The sequence below is a fragment of the Bufo gargarizans genome, chromosome 1, assembly GCF_014858855.1.
Source record: "Bufo gargarizans isolate SCDJY-AF-19 chromosome 1, ASM1485885v1, whole genome shotgun sequence".
NCBI lineage: Eukaryota > Metazoa > Chordata > Amphibia > Anura > Bufonidae > Bufo > Bufo gargarizans.
The window spans coordinates 624,645,497-624,658,825 of record NC_058080.1 but is presented as its reverse complement, the minus strand read 5'-3'; the positions used below and the strand labels follow the sequence as shown (position 1 = coordinate 624,658,825).

The following is a 13,329-nucleotide window of genomic DNA, read 5'->3' as shown; positions in this document are numbered from 1 at the left end:
GCAGTTTTGGTACAGATTTCCTGCAGATTTTCTACCCTAATAGGAAGGGTAGATAGAGCCCAAAGCAAAAGATTGGGTAGGTCTGAGTTGTGTTTTATCTCATGCGCCCCATAGCAGCTGTGCAAGGTGCCTCTAAGAAGGGCTTCTCAAGTTTGTTCTACTGAGGCTTTACTAGCTAGAAGATGGTGATACTTGGGCCTCACTAGTGATCAAATGTATGTTCTTTAAGCATGTGATCTAAGCATGCTGTTTGTAGCAATTTAAAGGGGCCCTCTTCAGTTACACTCCCACCAGATCAGGCATAGAGAGCTCATAGGCCTTAGGGCTTATTCACACAAATGTATTTTTTGCATCCAATATGCTTTTTTTGTGTGTTGGATGCGGACCGAAAGCATTCTTCACTGACGGTTGCTAGGAGATGTTTGTAATTCTTTAAAAAATAAAAAAAGAAGCGTGAGAAAAACGCATCAAAACTGATTGCATCTGCATGCAAAACTATCAGTTTTTACTTGAACAGATCTGTACTCAATCCGTATTGTTCGTCTGAAAGGAGCCTGACTCCTCACTTGGGTAGTCCAGTTGGCGAGCCAGCTGTATGACGTCCAGCTAGTATCATGCATGGATCCTATTCTAATTAATTGGGTCCATGAACGATACTTGCTGGGAGAACAGTTTGGTGCAGTTGGCTTTAAAGTAAATGAATGCACACTTCTTTATTAAATACAAAGCTTCCTATTGATATAACTGTGTGTATTATATTTATATCTGACACTATAGAAACCTAATAAGAAGGTCACTGATTGGCATTAGGGATGAGCGAAATCATCCGAAGTCGATTCGCATAAAACTTTGTTTGAATACTGAAATACCACTTGGAACTAAACCAGAGTTCGTGAAATGTTTTTTTTTTTTTTGTTTTTTTTTACAGTAGAAATCAATTTATGAAGTTATTACGCGACGTCTCGCAAGACTTCGTGAAGTAATAACTTCGGCTCATCGGAGCCAATACATTCTAATACTGCAGTGAGCGGTCACTCTGTACAGTATTGAAACAAAGTTTTATGCAAATCTACTTTGGATGTTTTATCCGAAGTCGATTCGCTCATCCCTAATTGGCATATAAGTGTGCCTTTACTTGGCATTAAAAAATTTGGGCTATTTTGCATTCTTGTGTGCATCCATTTGCTGGCCATCGATGGAAAAAAACGTATGACAAATAGACGTTAAGTCACCTTGCCCCTGGGCAATATATTTGTTTCAATATATTAATAGGCTTGGCAATTAATGTTGAGGTGTAGCTGTAAGTCTTCATGTACCCATTTTGACAGCAGGTAGGTGCACTTATGTCTAAATGGGTGTTAAAAATGGGCCTATTGATTTTAATGGGGCCCGTCTAGCTGTCAAAAATGCCAAAATAAATAATGTCCTATTTTTTTACGGCTGCTGCTCACTGTTTTCTCTTTTTCAAGGGGAGTTGATAACCGAACATCAGCCAGATTGCTCTATACATGAGTACATGGATATAATCACAATTGGGGTTCTTTATCAAACTGGTATAAAGTAGAACTGGCTTAGTTGCTCATGGCAACCAATCAGATTGCACCTTTCATTTTCCAAAGGATCAGTGAAAAATGAAAGGTGGGATATGATTGGGCATATTAAGCCAGTTCTATGATCATATGATTTGGGTACTTAAGCCAGTTCTACTTTACACCAGTTTGATAAATGACCCCATATATGACTGTTGAACCCAGTAAGGTTCCAGAATATGTAGCAACATTACGTTCCTGTGGTTATATTTTGGTATTTGTATGTAGGTGCATATACATGTGTTCAATGCTCCGACAAAACGTCTCGCTTTGCTTTAATCTTCTTTGCGCTTCTTACACTATCTGCTTAATTTGATATGTTTTCCATGTATCTGGGAAAACATTTTATTTAGATCATGTGCTTTAAAAATGCCAGAAATGAATGTTTATCATATTTAAGCCCAACAATTGAGTCATTCCAAGCGTAAAATATTAGGATGATAAGGAATCACTAAGGATTATGAAAGCTGCATTCTTATCTGCTAACTTGTAAGTAATTTTTGCATTCAAAAGCAGACGGCACCGCATCCGGATCATTGTGAAATGGTACCTGCTGTGCAGTGCTTATAAATACGCCATCATGCTGTAGGCTTTACTCTGTAAAATGAAATTACGGCAATGTAGCTTTTAATATCCTGTTGTGCCAGAGTATTTTACGAGCTTTTAAGACGGTTTCAGCAATGTGGTAGTAATTGTAATATTCTCAACAGTTTTTCCCATCTGCTTTGGAGATCTTTTATCAAGTGTAGAGTGATATGATTTTTTTTGTCTTCTTTTGCAGGATAAAAAATGGATCCTCAATCATGAAGATGTGACTCTTGGAGAATTACTGGGCAAGGTAAGTAAATGGAAGTAAAGAACAGATACTGTACATTTTTCCACTCGGGAGGATATTTGATAATGCACATCAGTGATTTAAAAAGTTTAAGTTTCAAACTGTTTTCTTGAACACAGCTGGCCAAAGATGGCATTGAGTCATTGGGTAAAGGGACGTATCTCCTAGAATTTAAAGGGTACGAGATTCTTTATATGAATCTGCACAAGTGGTACCTTGGAACCGAACCAGGGAAATGTTTTTTTTTTTCAGTACAAATTAATTTATGAAAGTTATTGTGCGTCTCGCAAGACTTCTCGAAGCAATAACTTCGGCTCATCGGAGCCAATACATTCCAATATGCTCCTGCTCCGAAAGTTTTATGCAAATTGACTTTGGATTTTTCATCCGAAGTCGATTCGCTCATCCCTATTGATTACGTTTACACTGCCTGGCCCTGTCAATTAAAGTGTAGAGAGAGCTGCAGTTGCAGAGAGAAGTGAGCCTCCTGGTGTAACGGTAACGCCCTTGTTGCTCCTAGAGGCTTATTTGCATATATTACTAGATTATTTCTCTCAGCAATGCAGGCAAATATGGACATGAGAACAACACATTGATGGAGTTTTATCAAAACTGGTGTAAAGTAGAACTGGTTTAGTTGTCCATAACAACCAATCAGATTCCACCTTTTATTTTTCAAAGACGCTCTGAAAAATTTGTGGCAGCCTTCTCTGGCAGGCTGTTTCGGCAGGTGAACAGCCTGCCGTATCCGTGCTGTCGCTAGTGCACTTGTGCCGCCGGAAGTCCGGCCACAGCACGGCAAACATGCAGAGAGGCGCCCGGAATAAAACTACGACATTTTGCCGGAACAGCCTGCCGGAGGAGGCTGCCGCTAATGTGAAAGTAGCCTAAGTCAGTTTAGATAAATCTCCCCCATTGTTCTTATTTTTTTTATATTTTGTTTCCTGAACATTATTATGGGGCAACCATCTTGCCTGAGCTGTTTTTAACAGCATTTAGGCCAGGGCTTAACGATGACATGTGTCCCTCGACAATTAGTCAAGGGACACATAAGGGTACAACTACACTGAAACCTGTCGCGCAACATTGATGCCGCATTAGTATGACTATGTTGTTGCGAACTTTGTGTAGTATTTTTTACTTTCATAATAAAAATTCTTGTTTTTAAGTAACAATCTGGTCTTGTGTCACTGCATTCCAAGACTTAGAACATTTATTTCTCGCCCAATTTCCTTGGGGGACACAGAAGACCTTGGGTATAGCTCATCTCCCTAGGAGGCGTGACACTAAGTGAAAACTGTTAAGCCCCTCCTCCATCAGCTATACCCTCAGCCTGGAGAGAGAGACTACCAGTTTTTGCTTAGTGTCCAAGGAGGCAAGACACTCCCTGCTACTGCAGGGCTGTTTTTCTCCTTGTTTAAATTTTGATTTTTACTTTTTTTCTTTTCTTTTTGTTCCAGATCATCAGGGACAACAGAGACGCACTAGACCTCTCTGTTTCTCCCGGGGTTGAGCTGCGCCAGTGCCGGTCACCCGCACTGCTGCCTCCCCCACAGAAGACAAGGTGGATCAGGGCAGCCCAGCTCCCCTACATCCCGCCAGCGCAAGGGTCGCCCGCACGCCAAGTCCCTCTCCCAGCGTCCTGCCACTACGGTGCCAGTAGCTGAAGGGGCGACCCTGCTGGAATGGACCGAGGGTGAAGACGACTATGGTGAGAGAGTGGCTTCTCCAGCCCTACGTCCCCCACCCCCCACCCTGGTCTCCTGCGTGCCTGACCCCCCATACTGGGCCTCTGGACCCTTCGGTCACTGCTGGACCTAGGCTGGCCCCTGGGGTGCTGCGGGGCGACATTCCATCCCTGCTCCCTCCCCTCCCTTCTAGCCCTCATGGGACATTTTAGCAGCAGAATGCTGCGAATAGGCAGCCATTGGTGAGCCGGACATCCATCGCCTCCCTTCACTTATCAGCGTCCCTCCTGGGAACGCTGTGCTCACATCCTCACGGGCACCCGGTCCCAGGGTCCCCCCATCCCCTCACCGATGCGCTGCTCTGGACCGGGGGCCTTCTCCTGACGGCAGTGCTGCTTGGGCGGCCGCACCTCCGGCGCTTCTTCCCGGCCTGCTGGGCCGCACCTCCGAGCTGGGCCGCACTTTCTTCCCGGCCCCCGACTGTTCCGGCCTGCGGGGTAGACTCCCGCGGCCGGCATTTGGCTTGAGCACGATGCTCCAACGACTCCGGCCGGCCGTCGGCGACTTCCGGCCGGCCGGGCGCCGCAAATTTTGGCCCAGGCTTCGGGCCTACTGGGCCTCATTCCGGCGCTCCACCCGGGCCCCTGACTTCCGGTCCGCGGGGTGGGCTTCCGCGGCCGGTTTGTCCAGGCAGTCCGCTCCGGTTTCCTGTGCGGCCCCGGTCAGCCGGGTGCCGCAGAAAATTTAGGCCCCAGCTTCACGGCCTGCTAGGCCGCAAACTTCCGGCCTCTGTTGGAGGGGGCGGAAACTTCTGCGGGCGCGAATTCTTCCCGCCTGGAGGTTCCCCGCCCCCAGGGGATCGCGGCGCCGCCTCCTCCTCCCTTCCAGGTTGGTTGGCTGTTAACCCTTCGGGTACCGGCGGCTCCCGATGGGCCTATATGGCTGGCGCCCCCCCCCCCCCCCCCCTCTACTTCTATGCTGGGCACCTGTATGGTGGCACTTCTTTCTGCCTCAGTGAGGCTATTTTTTATTTAGGAATGCATAACATGGTTAAGCTAATGGATTTCTTGTGCGCTGCGCAGGACGCTGCAGCCTTATCTCAGTAGCGCCGCCTGTATGCGTGCTCCTTCCATGAGCGGCATGGTGTCGCACTCCCCGGCTGGTGCATGTTTCCCTTCTTTGCCCTCTCCGGGATACAGCGCTGGCCAAGTGCATGCGCTCTCCTTTTTTCGGTTGGCAGAGTTCGTCACCCTCCAGCTATGGTAACTGCCATGTGCAGACAACCCCTTCCTAGGCGGGATACTGCACTCTCTCGGGCTGCAGGCTTGCCTGGTGCATGACCCCCCGCTTAGGTGGAATACTGCACTCTCACCGAATACGGTGTTGGCCATGTGCACGAGAACGCTGCACTCATTGGATTCGCTGCAGGCCATGTGCACAACCCCCTTCCATAGGCGGAATGCTGCACTCATTGGATTCGTTGCCGGTCTTGTGCATGTCCTCCTTCTATAGGTGGAACCTGCACTCTCACCAGATACGGTGTTAGTCTGGTGCACGACCCCCTCCCATAGGGGACCGCTGCACTTTTCACTGGATTCACTACCGGTCATGTGCGTGATTCCTTTCCATAGGCGAAACGCTGCTCTCACTGGATTTGATACCGGCCATGTGCATGACCCCCTTCCATAGGCGGAATGCTGCACTCACTGGATTCGCTGCCGGTCTTGTGCATGACCCCCTTCCATAGGCGGAATGCTGCACTCACTGGATTCGCTGCCGGTCTTGTGCATGACCCCCTTCCATAGGCGGAATGCTGCACTCACTGGATTCGCTGCCGGTCTTGTGCATGACCCCCTTCCATAGGCGGAATGCTGCACTCACTGGATTCGCTGCCGGTCTTGTGCATGACCCCCTTCCATAGGCGGAATGCTGCACTCACTGGATTCGCTGCCGGTCTTGGCATGACCCCCTTCCAGGGGCGGAATGCTGCACTCTCTGGATTCGCTGCCGGTCTTGTGCATGACCCCCTTCCTCTAGGCGGAATACTGCACTTCATTGGTTATGGTGCTGGGCAGCCGGCCATGTGAATAACCCCCTTCCATAGGCGGTATGCTGCATTCTCATTGGATTCGCTGCCGGCCTTGGGCATGCCTTCTTCCCTCAAGCGCCATGCATACACCCTCACTGACTGGGGTCGTTCTCTCGCTGATAAGTTGCTGGCCGCGTGCAGGACCCCCTTCCATGGTGGGATGCTTGCAACTCACTAAATCCACTGCCGGCCATATACATGTTCCCCCTTCCGTGGGCGGTGTACGGCACTCTTACTGGATTCGCTGCCGGCCATGGACATGTCTCCTTTCCTCAGGCAACATACACACACTCTCACTGACTGTGTTTGTTCTCTCGCCAGTGTGCTGCTGGCCAGGTGCCTGACCCCCATCCATGGCGGGGTGCTCGCATTCTCCCTGGTTGCAATACTGGCCATGGGCATGGCTCCCCCTTCTGGGCAGCATACTGCACTCTCACCAGATACGTTGCTGGCCTCTAAGATGGGTGGAATGCTTGCACTCCCATTGGATACGGTGCTGGCCTTGTGCGTGACCACCCCTCATTCCATGGGTGGACTTTTTGTACGCTCACAGGACTCACAACTGTCCTTGTATGTGCTGTGCTGGACTTGTACTTGTCCCCATTCATTGGCGAAGTAGTTGTACTCTCACAAAATTCGGTGTTTGGTGGATTATTGCACACTCACTTAATGCTAGGATTACCCTGTGCATGTCCCCTTTTCACTAGGTGGACGTCCTGCTGGATGCGGTGTGGCCATGTGCATGGCCCTCTTCTGGGCGGAATATGGTATGTCTTCCTTCTCTGAAGTAGGTGCTGGTCTTGGGCATCACCCCCTTGTGGGGCGGGCTTTGCACGCTTGCTGCCCGCACTGTTTGCCAAGTACATTGCCCTCTCTTCTGGGCGGACTGCTTGCGTTCCGTCGCATGCCATACTAGTCTTGTGTATGTCCCCCCTTCCGGTTGCACTTTGCACTTCTGTGGTTCTGTGGGGCTCTGTGGCTGGCCCTCCTTGCTGTATGACTATTTCGCAGTGGGCGGACGCTCTTGTGCACTCTGTGCGTTGTTGGGCCGTGTATGCCTTCTCCTTCCGTAGGTGGGTTGGCTTTCTCACTGCTTATGGGGCTGCTTGTACGTATGCCTCCATTCTTCCTGCGACTTGACGTTTTTTCTCTTGGGATACGGTGATTGCCGCCGGCCTTGGCACTCTTCTCTGAGGAGATCTTTCTGTTCACCTGGCCTGGACGGGCTCTATTGCTCTCTACTGCAGCGAGCTGGGTGGTATCCATTCTCTGTTCAGAGGGTATATTTGGTGTTTCCGTTGTGACGGTATCCACCATATTCGTTGGCCTTTCCGCCTGGGGAGTGTTTGTGGTTCCTGGATGCGTACCCTTTAGTTACCCTGTGGCATTGCTTCCCAGCGCAAGCGGTCACATGGTCGAGAGTGCTGTCTCCAGCGTCCCTCGCAGTCTACGTTGGCTCTGGCCGGATTACGGTTCCCTCGCCTGTTGCCATTCCTCCTCTTGGATGCGTTTTGGTTTGAGTCCTTCCTGTTGGCACCCTCCGTGCTTCAGTTTGTTTTGCTACCAGGTTCTAGCCGCTCTTTTCGAGCAGGTCGCCCAACTTCTCTTGGTTGCTCCGATTACCGAGGTCTCAGGGACCTCCACTTTCGATTCGTTAGGGTATTCGCCTTCTGCGAATTGGTGAGCCGGACATCTCGGAGTAGCGGAGTTCTGCTTTTGAGCGGTCCTGTGGCTTCCCTGTTGCCCACTCCTCCTTGCGGTTGGAGGGTGTCATCCGTCTTCTCGGCTATTTTTCTCTCGACGGCTCTGTTTTGGCTTCTCCTGGGTCAGTTTTACTCCGCTGAGGCTTCAGGGGCTGTTCCTTCACTGCCTCCCCCCTGGGGAGACCATGGTTGTTCATATGGATGGTCCCGGTGTTCCTTATGACCTCGTACTGTCTCCATTGTTCACACTGGCTGTACTAGCTGTGTGCCTATTACCGGGTTTGCCGCATTCTGTCCTCCCGCTGGGTGCAGATTACTTTTACCATTCTGGGCGATGGTCCTGCTTGGACTTTACCTTCTCGGTAACCTGGCGGGCCTGCTTTCTTCTGTCAAGATTACCCTTCAAGCCCCCACTTCGGGTCTGTAGAACACCTTCCTGTGGTGGCTACAACGACAAGGACTTTAGCCTGACTTGTCCTGGAGTCTGTTGGAAACTGGCCGGGTCCCTTTCGGTTCCTTCCGTTTGTCCATCTGCTCCCCCACTCCGCGTGGATTCGGGACGGCGTTGCTCGGGGGCCGACGGGACCAGTTTTCCCAACCTTTTTGCCCGTGTCACTGATTTGCGCTTACTCGCATTGGATTTCCTCCCGTCTGCCCAGACGAGTCCAGCGAGCACACTAGTGTTCGCTCCCGGCCGTGCTTCGTCCAGGTTCTGTTGTCTGACTTAGGGTCTTCCCTGGGGTTCTTTAGGAAGCTGGGCATTCACCCAATTCTGCCTTTCTCTTCCCGTGATTCGGTCTTCTCCAGTCTGGCCTGGACCTGCGACTGGGACTCTGTTACTTGAAGTGTCTGCAGTTTTTTGCTTGGACATCTCCGACTCTGTCGACGCTCGGTCTCTTGTTTCCAGGAGGTCCGCGCCAAGGTTCACGGCTCCTGGGTGCTTTCCTCCGCTTTAACCACATGGCTATTGCTGTGGTTACTGCTCAAGGGCAGGGCTCTGTTTTTTTGGTGTCACCGTTCATTTCTCCAGAGCGGTTGGTGCCTCCGGGGCCGGAGGCATTGGGCTTCAGCCATGTCATTGTGCAGGGTGGCCACGGTCTTCCTTGCACTCTTTACCAGGTTTTCCTGGGTGCGTACTCTGGCTTCGGCGGCGGCTGGTGCCTTGGGCCGCCTGGTTTTTGCAGGTGGCATTTCCTTGCTGCCTTCGGGTGCTTCGCCTTGGTGCTGTGGTCCCTCCCCTCTTGGACTGCTTTTGAACGTCCCAAGGTCTTCTGTGTCCCCCAAGGAAATTGGGCGAGAAAACGAGATTTTTGTATAACTTACCAGTAAAATCTCTTTCTCGCTCTTTCCTTGGGGGACACAGCACCCACCCATTCATTGGTTTTTTTCTGCACGGTTTCCGAGTTTTGTTTACCCGTTGGGTAGTTGGCTTGTTGTTTCCACTTGTTGGACTTTGCCTTTTCTCACTACTTGGACACGCAACTGGTAGTCTCTCTCTCCAGGCTGAGGGTATAGCTGATGGAGGAGGGGCTTAACAGTTTTCACTTAGTGTCACGCCTCCTAGGGAGATGAGCTATACCCAAGGTCTTCTGTGTCCCCCAAGGAAAGAGCGAGAAAGAGATTTTACTGGTAAGTTATACAAAAATCTCGTTATTTTTCTAAGGCCATAACCATGTGAGGGATAATATATTAGATTCCTGTCTAGTGATAATTATTATTCTGTACTGTAGGCTGCAAGTTCCCCCACTGGCCGCCCTCTCCACCTCCTGCTTGGATGAAATCAGTGCCTGCTGAACGGTGGAGGGCATCTTTAAGCCTTCATATATTAGGCTCAGTAGAAGATAGTGATATGGAACTGGTCTTGGCAGTATATGCTTCCAAATATGACAGCATTATCTCCTCTACATCAGGAAATATAGTCTTTAGGAATTAGTGAAAGCAGCTGAAACTTGCCCTTCCCTTTCAGCTGCTGTCACTCCAAAGACCATATCTTTGTCTTCTCCAAAGCCCGAGATATGAAAGATAAAAGCACCCCCCCTTCTCCACCCTACTTCCCAACCTCTGCCCGGGCTGAAAATCCTTTACCCAAAGCCTGAGCAGAGCTTGGGCAAAACTGTTAGGGGGTTAAAGGGCTTGTGCTAGCATTAAATGTTATTTCAATAAAATTCTGTGTGAAAAACAAGTTACTTTTATAATATACCTTCTGTTTAAAAAATACTGCATTTGTGAGATATTGTTTTTACTTTCATTATAATGCGCCCCCTGATTTTTAATTGGTATAGTAATGTGCATGTTCACCTACTGAAGTGACCGCACACACTCAGTTCCATCTTTCAACTGCCACCAGCCATATTTACTGCTAGAAGCAGTGACATTATGGGTACATTCACAGGGCCGCAAAATGGGTCTGCATCCGTTCCGAAATTTTGCGTAACAGGTGCGGACTCAATTTCAATGGGGCCAGAATGTGCTGTCTGCATCTGCGGATCCACCAAAAAATAGAACATGTCTTATTCTTGTCCGCAATTGCGGGCAAGAAAAGGAATTTTCTATGAGAATGCCGGCAAAGTGCGGTCCGCAAAATGCGGAACGCATATTGCCGGTGTCTGTGTTTTGTGGACCCGCAAAACACATACGGACGTGTGAATGGACCATTAGAGGTATAGAGCTGCAGAAGAAAGCACACGCTCCTTGAGCTGCCAGCAATAAATCTAACCGTTAAACAGCATGAGCTACTGCCTCTTCAAATAGCTGATCGGCAAGTGTCCTGGGAGTCGAACCCCCTCCAATCTGAAATTGATTACTTATCCTACACCACCCATAAATAAGGCCTATAATGATTATTAGGGTTTTGGTACTTCTTTCATCTTCCTGTCTTCATGCATATTGAATTTCTTTTTGGCCATATTGGAGCTTTGTACAGAGAAACTCATGCCCTTTATATCATGTATAGCTTACTTTATTTTCCTTTTTTCCTTTTTTCTTTTTATTTCTTTGATATCTCTGGCTGTGGTTTGACACCTTTTTGCAAGGGAAAATTGTATGGGTCATTGGAGGATACCGAGCAGACTTTCTTTTATGTCTAAGAGAGTGAATTACCTAAATCTCATCATTCATTTTATAAATAATTCTTAATGCCTGCTTTCATATATATATATATATATATATATATATATATATATATATATATACACATATGTGTGTGTGTATATATATATATATATATATATATATATATATATATATATATATATAGATAGATAGATAATTTCTTCTCCTATTTTCTTAAATTTCTTTTAATGCATTTTCTTCCTAGTTTGTAGCTGACTACCTAGTTTGACTTTGATATTATGTTTTTATTACAGGGCAATTTTGGTGAGGTTTACAAGGGAACATTAAAGGATAAAACACCGGTTGCTGTGAAAACATGCAAAGAAGATCTTCCTCAGGAATTAAAAATAAAATTTTTATCTGAAGCCAGGTGGGTAAAGATGTGAACTATAGTGCTTTTTTATGTTGTTAAGGGTACATTATAATGATCACGAAGACTGAAGCTAAAAGATCTGTTTTATCATGTGCTCTTGTAATCTTCAACCCAAATTTCTGAGCAGTTTCACTCCGAATTACTGGTTAATGCTCGACCATCTATACCCAGAGAAAAAATTATGCAATATTACAGTACTCTCATTGCAGTGCTTTAATCTGGGGAGAGTTTAATATTGGTGGCCTATCCTCAAGATAGGTCATGAATAGTGATCAGCGAAGCGGGCTTTAGATGCTACATCTGAAGTCGCTTCGCTAAAAACTTTGTTTCGATGCTGTATGGAGATCTGTCTCTACAGCATTGAAATATGCAGCCTCCCATGAGGCGAAGTTAGTAAGGCCTCTTTCACACTTGCGTTGTCTGGATCCAGCGTGTACTCTACTTGCCGGAATTACACGCCGGATCCGGAAAAACGCAAGTGTACTGAAAGCATTTGAAGACGGATCCGTCTTCAAAATGCTTTCAGTGTTACTATGGCACCCAGGACGCTATTAAAGTCCTGGTTGCCATAGTCGGAGCGGGGGAGCGGTATACTTACAGTCCGCACGGCTCCCGGGGAGCTCCAGAGTGACGTCAGAGCGCCCCATGCGCATGGATGATGTGCTGACGTCACTCTGGAGCGCCCGGGAGCCGCACAGACGGTAAGTATGCTGCTCCCCCACTCCCCGCTACACTTTACCATGGCTGCCAGGACTTTAGCATCCCGGCAGCCATGGTAACCACTCTAAAAAAAGCTAAACGTCGGATCCGGCTATGCGCCGAAACGACGTTTAGCTTAAGGCCGGATCCGGATCAATGCCTTTCAATGGGCATTAATTCCGGATCCGGCCTTGCGGCAAGTCTTCAGGATTTTTGGCCGGAGCAAAAAGCGCAGCATGCTGCGGTAGTTTCTCCGGCCAAAAAACATTCCGTTCCGGAACTAAAGACATCCTGATGCATCCTGAACGTATTTCACTCCATTCAGAATGCATTAGGATAAAACTGATCAGGATTCTTCCGGCATAGAGCCCCGACGACGGAACTCTATGCCGGAAGACAATAACGCAGGTGTGAAAGAGCCCTAAGGCTACTTTCACATTAGCTTTTTTCTGATCAGGCATATCCCCATGCATTCTGAATGGAGAGTAATCCGTTCAGGATGCATCAGGATGTTTTCAGTTCAGTCATTTTGACTGATCAGGCAAAAGAGAAAACTGTAGCATGCTACGGTTTTATCTCCAGCGAAAAAAAAAAACTGAACACTTGCCTGAATCCTTCATTATTTTCCATGCCGGATCCGTTCTTCCGGTCTGCGCATGCGCAGACCTTTAAAAATGAGAAAAAAATAAATACCTGATCCGTTTTGCCTGATGACACCGGAAAAACGGATCCGGTATTGCAATGCATTTTTCAGACTGATCAGGCATTTTTCTGACTGATCAGGATCCTGATCAGTCAGAAAAAATGGCATACGTTTGCATACAGTTTGCCTGATCAGGCAAAAACAACAGAACTGCTGATCAACGGAACTGCCTGTCGGAATCAAACAACGCAAGTGTGAAAGTACCCTTATTTGTGAAGTGGCTTGAGACTTCGTTGCATAACTTTGGCTTTAAAACTTGGAATCGAAGTGTTCATTAGTGTTCAGACTATAAGACGCACTGCCAGTTTTCCTTCACTTTTAGGAGAAAAAGTGCGTCTTAAAGGGGCTGTCTCAATTCAGCAAGTGGCATTTATCATACAGAGAAAGTTAATACAAGGCACTTAGAAATGTATTGTGATTGTCCATATTGCTTCCTTTGCTGGCTGAATTCATTTTTCCATCACATTATACACTGCTTGTTTCCATGGTTACAGACCACCCTGTAATCCATCAATGGTGGTTGTTCTTGCACACTACAG

General features: G+C 47.8%; 1 protein-coding gene across 2 annotated transcripts in view; it reads left to right on the top strand.

Annotated features, from left to right (window-relative positions):
* FER (FER tyrosine kinase) overlaps window positions 1–13,329 on the top strand; it is a 239,241-nt gene that overhangs the window by 153,331 nt on the left and 72,581 nt on the right. For both annotated transcript variants that reach the window (XM_044275952.1, XM_044275953.1), the window contains 2 exons: window positions 2,371–2,427; window positions 11,270–11,385. In XM_044275952.1, coding sequence (XP_044131887.1) covers window positions 2,371–2,427; window positions 11,270–11,385 — 173 coding nt within the window. The remainder of the gene's footprint in view (window positions 1–2,370; window positions 2,428–11,269; window positions 11,386–13,329) is intronic.